The sequence below is a fragment of the Amia ocellicauda genome, chromosome 8 (assembly GCF_036373705.1).
Source record: "Amia ocellicauda isolate fAmiCal2 chromosome 8, fAmiCal2.hap1, whole genome shotgun sequence".
Classification (NCBI taxonomy): domain Eukaryota; kingdom Metazoa; phylum Chordata; class Actinopteri; order Amiiformes; family Amiidae; genus Amia; species Amia ocellicauda.
The window spans coordinates 17,427,511-17,445,445 of NC_089857.1; the positions used below are offsets into that span (position 1 = coordinate 17,427,511).

The 17,935-nt window shown below is 35.7% G+C and overlaps 1 protein-coding gene across 10 annotated transcripts in view; it reads left to right on the top strand.

Annotated features, from left to right (window-relative positions):
- The window catches only part of LOC136755549 (PDZ and LIM domain protein 5), a 107,449-nt gene that overhangs the window by 20,919 nt on the left and 68,595 nt on the right, over positions 1 to 17,935 (top strand). For all 10 annotated transcript variants that reach the window (XM_066712231.1, XM_066712226.1, XM_066712232.1 and 7 more), the window contains exon 3: positions 15,396 to 15,547. In XM_066712231.1, the coding sequence (XP_066568328.1) occupies positions 15,396 to 15,547 (152 nt within the window). The remainder of the gene's footprint in view (positions 1 to 15,395; positions 15,548 to 17,935) is intronic.

Here is a 17,935-nt window from a genome sequence, read left to right on the forward strand (position 1 = left end):
ACTAATATGATACGATCTGTTGCCATGGTTTAAGTAATCATTGAGTGTCTAAAAAGGTTGGTTTTGATTGGATGCCCTTTTATAGTTGCAGGCCTAGTCCTTTACAAAAAGTCATCTGTTAATTCAGTCTGAATATTCACAGCTTTCACTCTGTTGCTAGATCTTCTCAACTTATTCATATAATCATTTACAAGCAAGAATTTAGTTAATCTGGAACAACATGCATAGTACAAGAAGGATTTTCTTATGTTACTGTGAAAAAGATCAATCATCAGGGATTGACAGTGAGAAAAATAGTGTTTTGGTGGTGTTGTTGTTTTAATTCTTTGGATACATGCCAGATCTTTCCATTAAGCAATTAGTCTGTTTACCAACGTATTTTTCTACAGGATTGATGGGGCTTTTATTAGGGTAAATAACTCACTGGTTAGTACCGGTGGAAGTGAGACCAAAAGGAAACCGTTTCCCGGCATATCTGAGGTCACATTTATAGACGTTTTGTAGGTTATAAAAAATAAAAAAATAAAAATCTCTAAAGTGTTGTGGGTTTGGTACAAGTTCAATAATGTATGAAAGGAAACTTTTTTTTTTTTTTTTTTTTTTCCTGCTCGTTAATAAAAACTTGTCAGGATCAATTATTAGAGAACCTCAGGAACAGTTTATAAAATAAAAAATAAATTCAGATGTACAATATTTTATACAGGTTTATCTATTACAGCTATTAATAGTAGGCTATTCACTTTGCAACAATTACATTTTTAAAGCCTCTTGCTATAGTGGAAAATGTTCTCCCATTTTTCAGAATGTAATGGTAACACTGTTCATTTATGCAGTTGGTTTGAAAAGCACCATCAGAAAGCTTTGAAAGTCATCAACTAAAAGTTGGTTGGGATTTGAGACTAGTTATAATTCACTTTTTGTGAATATAAATGTCAAAGTTGTGGCAGATACAAAAAAAAAGAGAAATGTAATTCTGATGTTAAAAAAAAGTTCAAGGCACTTTAGTCATACTGAGCCTCAGCCCACAGCAGCTGGCAATGAACATTTATGTATAAATGCAGAAATGTAGATGTTGAAAAAACAAATATGCCCCCAAAAAACTCGTGGTATTTGAGTTCACTGTAATAACACATAATTGCTAAGCTACCCCACATGAAAGTTCATAGGATGCATTTTCCTTCTGTCTCCAATTGCATAACTGTTTAAGATATATATGCTACTATATAACATTTCCTTGGAGACGCACATTGCACAATTTGGGAGGAATCTTTAATCAAAGCTCTAGCATTTGTCAAGCTTGACAAGCAAATTAATTTAGTGTTTAAGGTACACTCATAATTATTTACTTTTTGATGTGATACACATGTTAATTTTGTGAATGTTTTGTGAATTGCATTGTTCAAAGGAAGAAAAGCAGACTTTGTTATGATGCATTTGCTGCCTTGGGCACATAGCCTTTCTTCCTTGACCTCATCAAGGGTCTTAAAGATCTGACTCCCACATTCATTCTTTTTTTTCTCTCTAAAGTATTTCTTATGAAAAGGGCCTACCTTTCATCTTTTCAGCATTACGTGGCTCAGTGAGGTGTGATGGCAGTACAGCAGTAATCAACTGTAGAAGAAATGCATAGTCAAGTCAAGCACTAGCAGTTTGTAATAAATGTGCAGTATTCCAGTCTGTTAGGAGCCGACGTGAACTTTCAGTATCACATATAAGACTTTCTGAAAGAGCAAAATACCAAGCATATGCTGATTATGAGAGGAGATGGCATAGTAGTGCAACACAATTCATTATTACATAATTAATTTTTTATTTTTTATTTCACAACAATAAATATATTTCTTAGCAGCACTTATTCAGGTTGACATACATTTGTTACAATATATTGCATTACTTTGGCCATCAAGAGTCCAGAATCCTAACCACTACTCCACAACGCTGCCCATTGTAATAAATTGTAATATATGACAATTTAGTTTTGTTGAATCAAAAACAGACTTCACTTCCGTTTAGTTTTTAAACTTCACTTGAATGAAAATCTGTCTACTCACCTTGTATTTGATGTAATTGCACATTGAACTTTTTCTGTTATATATAAAAAAAGACTCAATACATCTTTAAGTAATTGAGCAAGTTAAGCTTAATCTTAAGTTTGTTTTTGCAATTAAGCTGTGAATAGGGCAAGCTGTTTTTAAATTTTTTTTGGAAAGTATTAATCAATCTGTTTTCAGTTTCACTTGAACATTGAATTAATGTCTTATTTCCTGTATGATTGTGTTCTGTTCCAGATTGAATTATTTTATTATGTGTTAAGTTTTAAATACTATAAAAAACACACCTTTTTCCTAGTCATATGAGAAGTTTGTTAACTGCCACTCAAACATTTTCATGTCCATTGTTTTGAAAAATGTAGAGATCTTGGAAAACTGCCAAATTACAGTGCAGCTTCACTGTGAAAATAGCAGTTGACCTTTCTTTGACACAAAGTTAGTTTTGATGTCTTGTCTTGGCTTTTTACAATTATGTACTTTAGGAGCCACAGTAAAACTATTGCTTGTTTTTACCTATTGCTTATGGCTGAACCACCACATGAGGGAAGAAAGCAGACACATTTTTTTGGGGGGATACCCAGTATCGCAAGACATTGTTTGTTTGCAGTTCCACCAATATGTCTTAAATACTTCAGTGATAGTGCAATTTAAGTGGAAATTAAGTATAAGCTGCTGTTCAGATGCAGATTCTAATGTAGAAACCCCTGCAGCAAATTTCTGCATTTCCTATGTCGAAGCCCTGAAAATAATGGGATGATTTATTACAAAAAGTGGCAAAGGGTCTTGAGATCATTTTTATTCTGGATAAATGTATTATGATTTGGAAATAATCGGTCAACAACAGCACCTGACAGTGACTTAAAACTTCTTTCCTTGAACCGTAAGAGGTACAATCTGTAAACCAATGTGCTTTCCGTCCTAGGATTCCTGATAATATTGCCGGAAGGGAAGGTGGTGTTTACCAGTTTCAATTATCTAAAACTGGTAGCGATTCAGTGATTGTTTTGAGCCTGTTGCCTAGCATTGGCTGGAAAATGATCTGTAGGAATGCTTCTAGCCACCACCTTTTATACTTCAGAAGGAAATGTAGGTAAAGGTGGAAGTGAACAGTTCCCAAATAAGGGAATACCATTAGCGACCTTCAAGAATAGCCCCTTCAAAAATGAGAAATACAACTGTTTTTGTTTTTGTTGTGTATTATTCTTCTGGGATATAGAGCATCTGGACCACAGCTGGTGGGTATCTTAAGCGTGTAAGGAACATTAACATTGCTGTAGATACTGATCAGTGTGTCTTTTAAAAGTTATTTGTTCCTCTTATTAACCTAAAGAAAAGAATTTGCCTGCATGTCAGGTGCAGATTTAGACTGGTTCATGGGAAATGTTCAGAAAAAAATGCAAAATGCATTGACAGTCAGAAAAGTAGGCTGTATGTTTTAAATGAAGTAAGAATCTGAATGTTAATTTAACCTTAAACATTATACCAGGGTGTTTCAAGTCGTGGTGGTAGATCACAAGAGACATTTTCTATAACTAGAAGACATTTCTGAAAAGGCAGTGCAATATTCTAAACAAATTCCAGTTCAAAGTAATACATTTTTTTTTTACTGGAAGAATTCAGTTTTTTATATTTATCTCCAAAGATGCATTATTTCCAATTCTCTAATTTTTGTAGTATATATTTTTTTCAGAAGCATGTTTGGAAACTCAGTGGTCTTTTATATTTTATGCAAACAGATGTTCTGACAGTATCTGAGTAAACCTGCCCCCCAGGTCTTTCCCTGGAAAACCACCAATCAAATCCAGTTTCAAATATTTCTCATTTAAGTGTATAGAGTTCAGTAAATGTAGGTGAAAGGCTACAATATACAAGGAATAAAGACAAAACACCTTTAGCAGGTGCAACTTCAATTGATGTTGCTTTTTTGTCACATTGGGCGATGGCACATGAATTGTTTCTAACATATCAAAAGCTAGTAACCAAGAAGAGCTTAATGAAGATGCCCTCATGTTTTTGGATGATGCTCATGATCGGTTACAGCCTGCCACCCAGAAGCCAGAGTCGTTGCTGACAGGAGGTGTGATTCTGAGCGGTCTGCTGCCGGGTTGACGAGAAAGATCAGCGACAGCACCAAACTCGCATTGCTCCTCATTTAGGGTGTCAGAGACGAACAAACAGATGTCACTTAGAGTCAACACACTTAGAGTAGTATTTACAAGCAGCACGTGTTTGTTCATTTCTTTCTTTCCTTTTTTTAAATAGTTCAACCATGAACACAAGACTACTAAATACAGCTATACTATGACACTGAATGGGTTTGGTAAAAAAAACAACACTTTTATTTCTGTTACTACTACACTTTTGTTTTAAGCCCGTCAAGATTGTATTTTGCATCGTTTATAATATAAATCTGTTATGCTTCTAGCCCTTTATGAAGTTATTGGATTTTTCATCATGTTACCATGAGGTTAAGTGACAGAAAGTGATACTCCACTATTGCATTAGGGCTATATTAACTTGGATTAGCGGCAAGACGTATTGGGAGAGGGGCTGAACTATTTCCACACAGTGAGGTGCTCTCTGGGAAATTCCAGCTATTTGGTATTACATAACCAATGCATTGCTTCCAGCTTACTGACTCTTCACTGCGCTGCAGGGAAGAGGGTTGCTGAATTTGAGGTAATTTCCTAAGGATTCATGGAAAACAAAAAGTTTTATAAAGTAATACTGTGGTATTTATAATCCACTAAAACTGTGTTCTGATTTGCAGATTGTGAGTGGGATTGCAATTCTGGTAAAAAATTACCACTACCTTAATCATACTAGCAAACTAAATATCCTAAATTTACATTATTTCTACATAACATAAATCTGAATGATTTACATATTTCCATAGCAAATATAGGTATAATTTGTAAAATTATAAAAAGTAAAAAGTATTGTGATTATACATAAACCAACCAACTGACTAATTATTGAGGTCTTATTCTCAGTATTTTGTTAGAACTATACCAGCCTTCAGAAAAAGCCCTGTTCTCTACCATCTCTAAGAGCTATTTTAAAAGATTACATGAAAAGATTGAAAAGTGTTGAGTGCAAGTAAAACCACAATTTGCAATTGTAGGCTTTTCTTAAATTTGTATTTAATTTGAAGATTTAATTTGACATTGCTCACATATGTTGTGTTCTTAAAACTACACATGTAACTCAAGTCCCAAGAACTGTATTTTCAAACCTCTAAAATTAGCTTTCTTTTGTAAGTATTAAAATAGGTAACCAGTCATTGAGGTCTGCAAAAGGAAAGCGGGAGAAAAGTGATTTTATTTGGCTACCACTTAAAAGTCAAAAGAGACTAATCATGTTTCCACTTGGGATTTGGAACCTTTTCATATTTTGCCGACACAGCACTGTTGGTAAACACAGGCGTAAGGACACTGTTCTGTTACTGGGGCAACAGCACAACATACAGCACTGCTAATTAAGCTTGGCTTACCCTTTTAACAGTAGTGTAAATAGAAACTGGCACAGAAGCTTTGGAGGTCTTGGAAATGATTTTACTCTATCAGGCTGAATTCTTTTAAAATTGCTTTCACACATGATCTTTGTGGAATAGGGTTTTCTTTTAAGATTGTACTTCAGTCTTTAGTGTACCCATTAAGCCATCCAAGAAACACAGAGCTTAACCGTAGTTACAAATATTTATATTCACTTCCTTTTACTTTTCTTCCTTGCTAGGAAACGCAAGTTTGATGGAAGGCTAATTGTATCATTACAGCCTTTTGTTTCTTATTTTTCATTTGACGTACAGCCTAATATGTTCTGTGTTTACTTCTAACTCCAAACAAGTAAGACCTCCAGTGAACCAAACAGCCAGTCCAGTATCCTCCGTTAAAGGGTTACAATAGAGATTTTTCACTTTAAAATGTGCTTGCTGGATTTCTCTTTCAGCTGTTCAACTATGATTTCAACAATGGCACATACGACTTCACCTTATAATGCAGCTGGCAGTGGATAAAAAGATATGAATCCATGCTTGATACCAAAAAAATGAGAGCTCAGATCTTTGTAGGTGGTAGATACATCTGCAAGAGTATTTGGCTGTCATCGTAGTTGGTACGATTGGGGAAGCTTGCATGTTTTGTCTTTAGCATGGCGCCAGTCATCCAGATTGCTGTGTTTGGGGTACAGACACAAAAGATTCATCATATACCAACTAGATTTTTTACCCACTATAGTGCACTGCATTGGAAATAAAATATAGCATTGCTGATAACCACAAGGATTGTGTGGAACTCAATAAGATGATGGAGGAGAAAATGTAACTATTCTCAAGGGAGGTAGATAGTGGGGAGGAGGGTCATTTGGAAACCAAATTCATTCTCTGGCTGCAACTCAAAACCAACAAATATAAAATCAGCACCTCTCTGAGCCACACAACAGACATTTGTGGAGAGAGGGGGGTCGGTCTCATTGTTGGCATTTTCTGCTCCAGCTTCGAAAAAAAAAAAAAGAGACTACGAAGCTGCTCTGTGAAAACTGTGTTTACCCTCTCAGTCAGTGTGAGAACAGTTTCCTCTTTCACCCCTCCATCCTCCTCTTCTGTCTGGGATGTCTCTGATCTATTGTGCAGTATCCGTTTCTCCAGTGATTTTTTTTCCCCTTCTCCGAGCGGTTTGTCTGGGTGGTCTGTCATTTAAAGGAGACATTATATTTGATTCTCATAGACCCATTTTAGGGACCTTAACAAGAGAAACTATTAAGGGAAACTAGTTTGTTTATTTTTAAGGCCTGATGTTCACCCTCTTCCCCCTTCCCCCTTCCTCCTCACTCACATATACTAAGCAGGCTATCAAAAGAAAGTAAAAATACGTTTTCTTAGAGTTGCTAAACAAAATTACCATACACTGCCATTACCTACTCTTAGTAATTGGATAATTCAGTTAAATGATCAGTTATCAGAAACATCTTAATGCATATTGTTTGTTAACTTCAATTGGCTGGAGTTGTAGGCTTTGTTACAGTGATTGCTGAGAGTTAATAAGGATAATTGTGTCATAAACCTAAAACATATGCATATGGAAGAAATTAGCTGGAACACATTGGGATTTCAATAAGTACTGAACTGTGGGTATAGGTTTTGGATTACAATTTGGTATTGCATATAATCACTGGCGCTTATTTTGTTTTACAAGACAATGCAATAAGGAAAAAAGTTATTAATGGAAATTTAACTATATGCTACGTCGCCTTGCCTAACAAAGCCCACAGTGTGATTAACTAGAGCAGCTCTATTCAGTGATTTAACAATTACCTGACTGATCCTCAATGTCTGTTAATAGTTGGGCTCCTGTTACCTGTTATTATCTATTTAAGGATTTCTGGAGGGAATCTGCTCCTGTTCTGTAGACCAGAGTAGTAATTGTACCTGTTAGTCTCTCGTTGTCTGTTGTTTTGATCAGGAAATTCTTAAAGTTGTCGTTGTTATTACTAGAAGTATTAGCAGTAGTTGACACTTGTGGATTGACTTGGCTCGTGCTTGTGATACAAACATTTTCCTTAATAGTTCCTTACTAGTTTTCAGTAACATTTTGTCTGGTCTTCCTCAAACGCTGATAGAATTGAAATTGCCTTGATGTCACTTTAAAAAAAAATAAAAAAAATAAACCACAAATAGCCACTGATGTCTGGGCCTCTTGGCCTTAGATATTGCCATGTTGTGGTCTCTTGACCAAATTCCATTTCTACTTGGTTTGGGAATTCATATTTGTATGGTAGAACTATCTTTCATTAGCATTTACTATTTGGCTTGAACATTGTACCACAAACCTACTACAACTACCAATGTGAATTATGTGGCTGTGTTAATATGCAGCATGGAAAAAGCATGGACCTTTCAAATATTTTGGAATGGTAAAAGGGATTTATAACTGGAGTTTAATGAACACAGCGATGTAGTCTTTACATTCTGAGGAAAAAAAACAATATTTTTGTAGTTGTTTTTCTTAAAAACACCAGATAGGGTTTATAATTAGAACTTGTGAGTTAAGCAGTAAAGGGATACCTTAACTGAACAGGTGTAATAAGAGTAAAAGTGACAGGAGATATAGTTTTGTAAGTAGGTCCTCTCTTTATAGGATACCGTTATCATAACCCCTGCCTTGCATTACCCAAATCAAATGAGCCTGAATTCTAATACGATTATCAGAAGTATTTTAGTATTTTTCCTATTTAAATGTACATTAGACTTTCTGGATGAGGGACATATAATATCTTTTGGGTATCTTAAACTATATACTTTCCTTCACATATCCATCATAGTCTTCTAAAACAGTATGACACAAAAATGCTATCAGTCTGGCTGCTGTAAATTTACCTTCTAGTAATGCCAATACATGTGATGTATGTGTCTGCAGACAAACAAAGGTTGAGTTGCACATATTAATATAGCAGCTTATTCTCCTGAACTGTTCAGCATTTCTTGATATTATGGTCTGCTTTAAGTGCAAGAGTAATATATGCCAGATCCTCAGTATTTTCTTCTAAATTGTGAAAGAATGCATGGACCCCTTATTCAGCCCAGCCGTGGAGATGAAGGGTCTGTGGATTCTGTGGTCCACATTGTTGAGTCTAACTTGAAACCTGTAATGCCTAAACTAGGTTCTGCTTAAATTTCTTCCTAATGACAGGCTTTTGAAAGAGCTCTTATTCGGAGTGTTTGGTAATCCGCCTTGTCTCCTGTGCGACATGCATTACTTTCAAGAACCTTAGGAAAATTGGCGTGAAAAGCTTAAGCTTGGATAAAATGTATTTGAAATGGCGAGGCTCTTTGAAGGATTTGCCGTGTCGACTCTCTGTAGGAGCATTCCTATTATTAGTGAGTAATGCAAGCATTAGTTGGCCAAAATAACATCCTACATATTATTTCCCCCCCAAAAGAGTGCTTTTCAAACATCATTATTTGCTTTACATATTTATCCAATATTTTAGTCTAATTGTAACTGATTACTCAAGTCAGCAGCCAAATAATAACTATTACAATGTAGTCCTTTCAGAACTCTTGTTTAATAATGTATTTTTTCAAGGACTTAAACATGCCCACTTACTCAGTTTAGTGAAAGCAATATACGCCACAGAAACACAAAGCAAAAACACAAACAAAATGACAAGAGGAGTAAAAGTACAGGAATGGGACTAATGGACAACAGATGTTCTGTCCTCGGCCGGGGCATATGGGTTTATTTCATAATAAGTGCTTTTCTGGACAGGGAGCTCTGTATTCTATAAATTGAAGACAGGGTGCCAGGAATTCCAGTTTGTGTTGCACAGGGTCTCGGAGAGTCGATGTCAGTGGTGTCGCTAGAGTAGAAACAAAAAATAATAATGTGGAGGGGTTATCCTAATGTAAATCGCTTCAGTCTCCCTAAAATGTAGCAAAATAGTATTGTTTGCATTTTAAAATATATAGGCCTAAGACACAATTGCTTTCTCAAGCTAAATGTACATCTTTATGCCTTACGTGTTTATGTCCGAATTTTGAATTATGTGCTGTGATGGAATAGTTTTAATTTTTAAATAAAACGTTCTTTCAATTACACTTACGTTAGTATCATCATAAATACATTTTTAGCATATTTGTTTTTCCTTTATTCTTATTCTTGTATGTTGCTGTTTAACATTGTGTGAGAGGACTAATTACAGAGTTATACTGCAAGACGTTACAGGAATTTGCCCATAAAGTAGGGCACTAGCATTCTTTTACTGAACTCGCCACTTCCCCGTATCCATCAAGTAAAAACCTGTGATCATCACACTCACCAGCCCATGAATCATAAACAGGTTGTGAATTTTGACAGTTCGTTCCATCAAGACAGCTGTTGTGTGCAAGAAGGGAGCCTTTCATCGAGGCCATTCCGTTTAGGATGTTGTCAAATCTGAATACAAGTGAAAAGAGTGTGAATACGCTCACTAAATTTTCAGATCACCAGCCAGTTAATGTATTCAAGTGTCAAAGCATACAAGTGTAGCTTGTGCATTAATAAAATGGTCTTTAATGCATCTGTGTAGAACAGGGAGCTGAGAGAATTGATCATTCATCTTGTGGAGTTAAGTTGTAAGTTAATTGAATCTGTTGCAATAGTCACTCTTCAGCCGCAAATAAAATGTTAATGCTTATCAGTGTAATGACACATGCCTTACTTTAACTGCTGTTCAGAGTATTCCATTCTAATGAAGAATTACTTTCGTGAATATATTAATACGAATACAGAAATCAAAGAGCAGGCCATGTAGATTGGTTTGTTTCTGTGCTGCTGGGGAACTTTGAAAAGAAAAACTGATTTGATGAAAAGATATAGATTTGATGACGGTGTTTACAGTAGCAAAGGGAGAGGTCATTATCCAGTTGACTGCTGTCTTTAATCTCTAATCTTTAAGCTTTTAACCCATTTTGAGCTTTGTCGTAACAGTGAATGGGAGTTGGTAAGGGAAGACCTTGCTAGTTTTAGTGACAACAAGAATATAAGCTGGTCTGATGCATGAAAAACTCAAATGGGATTGATTGATGCAATATTACATTCTGGTTCTCAAAAGTCATTGCCCAACTGCCCTCTTTTTTCCATAGGATTTGTCCATCACACCAAATGGGACAACACAATATAAGTGTGTTATTTTACCAATGTTGAATTGGGAAGGGAATGGAACAAATTAAGGCTTTGTGTGTATTAAAAACATACAACCAGATGGAATAACGGTTTGTCTGAACATTGTCTGGGAACTTAGGAAGCTGTTAATAGTAACAATAGGAAATAAAAGCCCTTATACTTTCTCATATTTAATAGCTAAGGAATGACTGTGGTAAAATAACTTGTGTTTCCTGTCATTGAAATTTCAAATACGCTGTGCCCAAGTATTGCTGAATTTTGAGACCAGTTTGTCCGTTACTCAATTTTTTCTTCCCCACAGTGCCAACTTAATATTTTCCATGGTATTTTAAATAGTATGCTCGGCTTAACTGTGGCAACGGAAATAGTCACATTCCTATAAACATTTTATGGCAAGGGATGAGTGGAAAAGGCTCAACTTGTTTCAGCCTCTTGTTTGTCAGTAATGACTGCATGGAAGGGAAGTCAAAGCAAGGATATGTTTCTAGTGGAAGAGAAGTGATGGTTCTTTCTTGAATTTGTCGAACTAGCCTAATATTTATCTGACCTTTATCTTTTAAAAGAAAAAGAATAAGGCATTGTTTTAGTTTTATTTGACAAGCGATCTGTAGTTTGAATATTACGATACTGTACAATGGAAGAACAATTGCAGTGGACTGAAAATAACCTGTAGGCATAATTTGGAAGACCTTTTAAACATTATGCCTCGACAGGTTTCACACTTTGCGTATTTGTAAGACAAATGTCATACGTTTTGTACTTTTTTTTTTTTTTTACATTTTATTGCCGCCCATAGTCTTTAAGCTTTATTTAGTTAAGCCTGTACATATTGGGCTGCAGCTTCCACATGCGTGTATGACTTTACCAGCTGAAATCTTTGAATACTTTTCCATACAGTGTTCAAAGTGTGTAATAAGAATTGGGGTATACAGAGGCATTCTTTGGCACTTCAAGACTGCAACCTGTCTCGGGAACAAAACCCTCATCAGACACTTTGCTTTTGGAAGCTTCTTTCGGTGAAACAACTTAGTGGTTGTCATCTGCTAGAAAGGATTCGTACTTCTTCACTTATACTTTACTTTTTCATTTTAAACTGAAGCATTGAGGGTTTGGAGATGTTCATTTGCAGTAAAATAGATTCACTGTAATTACATATTTAATACTATTCCACTGATAAGTCCTCATTGCAACAACAAATTCACACCAATGAACTTGAAGCTAAAAACACAATAATTATTGTAAATAAATTGGTAGATGGTGGCCCACTAGGGACACCCTTACCAAAGCAATGCAGTCTCTTAATGTAGCTATTCCTACTTTTATCCCACCAGTACCTTATCATTTATTTTAACTCTGCACTACTTAATTTTCAATATAAAACACCCACATGTCCTAGATTACTAATTATTGAGGACATATGAAATTGGGTATTGCTGTCTGAAAGGGAGAAGTGAGAGTTACTAGGTTTTCTTTTCAGATGTATGCATCACGATCGTGGTAATATGACAATGGAAGGATGGGGAGATGGGGGTATTTGGTCAGGGGTAAATAACTAGACGGGTTAACATGGTGAAAATGTACTACAATTTAAAGTGCAGTAAGCATTCGAAACAACAATGAATGAGTTTCATGCAGTCAACTTCCTTGATTAGAACCACAACTTTTTAATTTTCCATACAGTTCAAGCGCAGTAGCTAAGTTATGATTTGTTTCTCTACCTGCTCTGGAGAAATGTGGAGCAAACTTTACTTATAGGCAAAACTGTATTGAACTATAATTGTATAGAACTCAATTTTATTTGTTGATTTAATCAATCAAAAGCATAAAAGGTGGATATCGCAGAACTATTTTTAAATAGGGATAGTTCACCTCTCCTAACCTCAGTCACCACATCTGAGCAGGTACAAACTGTTACCACCTTAAAAGCAAACAAACTGCACTCTGTTTGTCCTGGTTCAATACACCTCTAAGAGTGTCAACTGTCAGAAAATAGGATCTGGTCTGACTTTCTGCTGAGATGTTAGTCAGCTTTGATCTTCCTCCAGCCCTGTCCCTTTACTGTATTGCAGCACTTCTCAATCGGTGTTATCAAACCTGAAAGAAACTAGTGGAAAGTAGGTTTCAATGTGAATCAAATAATGGTAAGGAATACAAAATTTGCTTTCAAATAATATACATTATAGACCTGTGAAGTATTACCTACTGCCGTATAACTTTCAGTATACAAACTCAGCTGTTATTCCCCTGTGTTGCAGCACAGATGGTAAATGTAGAGGATACAATATGATTTATATTTCCATTCCTTAATTCTATAATTGAGTCTCTGTGGATCTGTCTCAGTGAAAGATTTATTAGATTATTCTTGCAACTTTTAACCCTCACATCTCATTGTTCACTGAGGATTTTGTGTTATTGTCAGTTTGTTCTTTTAGACTCCTTGTCATTTTGAGAAACACAAATGTGAATGTAGGATAGTTATTCTTTTGGACATAGTTTGTGACGCATATAGTGCATCTGTGTGTGCCAGAGCCAACATGTCCATAAAAGCTAAGCAAAGTCAAACTGATTTGAACCAGTTCTTTAGTCCTGCAGCACAACCCATATTACCACACATAAACATTATAGTCCAGGTTCCCATGAGCTGCGCTGGCATTGGGTTTTCCAAATGGGTAAGGAATTGGAACCACTAGCATTCATGATGCAACTGTATTGGGTGGACATACCAGAGCATTCATTAAAAATGTCATATTACAATATTACGTAATGCTTTTTCTTTTTTCTTTTCTTAATTCAAGTATTTTTATGTACTTACCATAATTAAAACATAAAAGAAATCCACCCAGAAAATAAATCAACACTCTAAGTCATTTCACTGTTATGAGTGTCAGTTAAAAGTCTTAGTGTTATATAACGAGAGAAGATTTGCACAACCAGCTGCTTTGTTGGAAATTGTGCCCACACTGAGACCTGTTTATTTTCTTATGTAAGATGAGTGCTGGTCTAGCAAACCTGTCTGTTAATGTGTGGCATTAATGCAAATGTTTCTTATCTCTAAATAATGGTTAACCAAACTCCCACATGATTTATCTGTGATATGAAAAATAGCACTTCAGTCGTACCAAAAATACACACTGTACAATGTGGAGCATATATCATTTGGTAATTTATTCCGTATGCAGACGTTTTAAACATGGAAACCTAAGTTTTCAATTATTATTGAGGAATTCTATAATAAAGCACTCTTTACATGGCTATTAAAACTTTTTTTTAATGCTTGTACTTGAACTTTTAAAATAGTTTGTGTTTGGCAGTCTGCTTTAAATTACAGTGTTTATTCTTTAAATTAAATGTTTTCATTATACTTTATTTGAAGGGTGTTTTGTTCTTATAACTTGAAAGTGCACGAAGAAAACAGGAGAGCAAATGTTTTATTCTTCAAATCTCCTGGGAAAGCGTTTGGTCCTTCCACAGATATTTGAAATATGTTTTTAATTGCAATAAACTACTAGGCGGAAAAAATATATCATTATAGTAACTATGAAATATGTCTACAGCATATTATTTTTTTTTGTCTTAGTGGAAAATGTATGAATAAAATAGTTACGGTTAATAATTGCTGGAGTGATGCATGTAATTTCACATTCTATGTATTGACTTTCATGAATTTTTTTCATAACTATATTCTAACCATTCTGGCATTGTCTGTAGTTTTTCCAGCTCAGTGAGATGAGCCTTGAATAGTATGCTATTGTATTCTGATGTGGGTGATTTTATTCATGTTTGTTTATTATTACTGTTGTTCCCCCTCCCATGTGACAGTCTAAACTGTCTCAAAAATAAGTTCAGGGCAGGTGTTTTTACATGCATGTGATTCAAAATCTAAAGCAACTGCAGAGCTGTGAAGACCAATACTAAAAATCAATCGGACTCTCACTGCAGTTTAGGACGAATTAAGACTTTTCAAGTAGTGCTAAACCAGTGATTCTACTCAAATGGAATCTTCCCACATATTTATTAACGATTTCAAGCCAATAGAGTCAAAATAATGTTTCCCCTCCCAAAAATACTTACATTGGTTTAGATCCGCTGCATTGAAATAAATAACTACCTGTTACTGTCATACAAAAAGATTTAAAGACCGTATTTGTCCTCTGAAATATTAGAGAGAACAGCAGCATGCAAAATAACAAGTTAAAATGTACCTTTCTCACAATCCCAGTTATGTGTGGAATGTGGAGTCTGAAACAGGTGGAGTTCAATATGTAATTTAAATGCCTGAAGGACATTACATTTTTCTTCAAATCATTAACAGTTTTTCAGTTTTGGTAGGCTAGGGTATCAAATTATATAGCATCCCACATTTTTACATTTCATGTAGTCACGTCTGTTGGTCATTCTGCTTATCTCGACGTGGTCAGATAAATTGGTTTAATAGGTCTTATCTGAAGCAGAGCCTCAAAAATTGATTACACGCAGTGTTGTAAAATGGATATTTCCTTTTTAAGTGTTTTGTTGTAAATATGCAGTTAAACACAAATTAGTTCCTGGCCTGCAACTCATTTGTTGTGCAAGGAGTGGGTTTTAGTGGATGACGCTGTCAGGATGGCTAAAACCAAACATTTACAAGAAAAAGTCTCATCAAATTCTCAGTTCTCAAGGTTATTCTGCTGTTGCTTTTTTGCAGTTGATTGATGGGGGGAAGGCAGCCAAGGCAAACATCGCCATTGGAGATGTGGTGCTCTCCATCAATGGGGTCAACACGGATGGAATGAACCACCTGGAAGCCCAGAACAAAATCAAGGCCTGTACCGGCACCTTGAGCTTGACTATGCAAAAGTAAGTGCTGCTTTTCTTCTCAAACACATGTCTCAAAGTGTGGTCAAAGTGTGGGATGATGTGAATTTTCCTGAACTTGAGCTTGTTTATTATCTGTCTTTTATTAGTGCCTATACACATTAGCAAGGTTCATAGACAATACTTATAGGCAAGACAGTAAAAGAAATCTAGACTTGATAAAGTGTGTCTTGACACTTTTAGTTGCAAGTACATCTTTTATTCTGTATCATTATATGCTATACATGCATGCATACATACATATATACATACATACATAGGCTACATAAATGTTCTATTGCAACGGATCAGTAGTTGGACAAGTTGAAAAAGTACATAAATCCCCCAAAATGTTTTGTTAATACTCCAGCCAAAGTATCTGGCACAAGCAGCATCACATATTTTCTGTCTTCACTTTGAACCGAGTTGTAGGGCATACATAGTAACAGAGGTGCTTTACAATGAGCAAACTATTTTTATATATCGCTGCAGTACACAATTTGTCTGTATTTTGGAAGCAATAAAAGAGATTTATCAATTTGTGTTCCATAAAATGCCCATTTAGATTTATACTTGTAACGCATGCTTATTATTTTCAAATTATATACATTTGATCATGAGTTCATCAGCTGTATAAATAGTGAATGTAGTCCATGAAATCAATTAGATGATAAATACATAGAAGAGGGAGGCTGCACAGAGACCCCTCAGGGCCCAGGCAGTGCCTGCTGAGAATAAATGAAGAGACCAAACTTCATAATATTCACGCAGGCAGTGAACATTGATAGATTGCTCTAGTTTTATAGATCCCACTGCTCGTGTAACAGCGGCTGGCACTGGAGCTCTGACCATCTTCCTTCACTCATTTGTTTCACAGCCAAGCCATGATTAGGAGAGCCCTCAATGGTCGAAATTTTTGTTCAGGTAAACAATGCATTACAGAGATTAAGTCCATGCATCACTGGACATGGATATGTTCTTTTATTTGAGAAATTAATCAGGCCCGGACGACTCGTTCTCTATCCTGAGAAATGTTGTAACGTAAAGCCCCCAAAGGAATGCCTCGGGGTGGAATGCAGGATGCTGTGTAGTTGTCAGAATTTATCACTCTTCTTGGTGTGTTCATATGTTTTTAATTGTTCTTTTACAAAACACATTGCAGCCACTGGGGATGGATGCAGTTCATGCCAAGATGAACACATGGCACAGTATGTGCAATGTTTATAGGAGCAGTGGATAGACATTGGGAAATGGCTCTGTGCATTTTGTTTTTCAATGGAACCAAACATTTACAATTATGGAGTGAGTCACCAAAGAAACTCATTACATACAGTAAGTACAGATTTAAAATGGTCCAGTCAGTTAATTAACACGTATGTAATTTGAAATCCCATTCGAGAGTGCTATCACTGTAGAGACCAGGAGTTTGGGGATGGTGTAGGTTGGAAATTGACTTTAACTGTAATGAAGGTACTGGCAGAGGGATTTTATGAAGGCCATCTGCTTTTGAATTTGCCAAGTTGGATGAAGTTGTTCGAAACTACTGTGAAAAGTTTATGAAATTGGAATTTAGAGCGCGCTGTTCCAGAACCGAGAGAAGGAGGCACTTCAGACCATGGTTTGGGAATGTGTGATGACTGGGAACATTCTCAAAAAGTTGTTCTTGGATCATTAAACTACTGTCAAACAGATGAATAAACTCTCATCTGTAACTTACGTGTTCTATATATTTTTCTTGTAACTGGTCTTATGGACTATATATTAAACGTTTCGGCTCAATCCACTCTGGTACTTCTTTGAGTTTACTCTGCCATGGCTGTTTAAAGGTGTTTAAAATGAAGTTTGATTTTTTTTTGGGATGTTTCAATATTAGGATTCTCTCTGACTTTGATGTTTTTGCTACTTCCTCTTACTGTATTTTATCTATAAAACTGCAATAATTTACAATGTGTTGTTCATTTAGCACCTGCATTGGCATTGGTGTATACCTCTTGAGAGTTGTTTTAATGAAGTGAAGAAATGAACTGGTTGAGTGAAATGTAAATACTGAAAACATACTCCATGTCAGATAATGTCTGATTGTAGTTGGAAAGGCAGCAGATGCAACAGTCAAGCCTGAAAGAAGCCAGTTGGTACTGAGTAATTTACACACCTTTCCTTAGAGATTTCAGACTTAAACAATATGCCCCAGTTATCCCAAATTGAACCGCACTTTAATTTGAACCACTCTTATTGCTTTTCTTGAATTCATCACCATCAGCAGAGTTTGCTATGATTTAACCTGGCAGATTAGTTTGGAGGCAGTTTCAACATCTTCAATGTACCGGATAGTGTATGTTTAACAATAAATAAATAAACATGACGGGGGAAAATATGACATGACAGAATGAT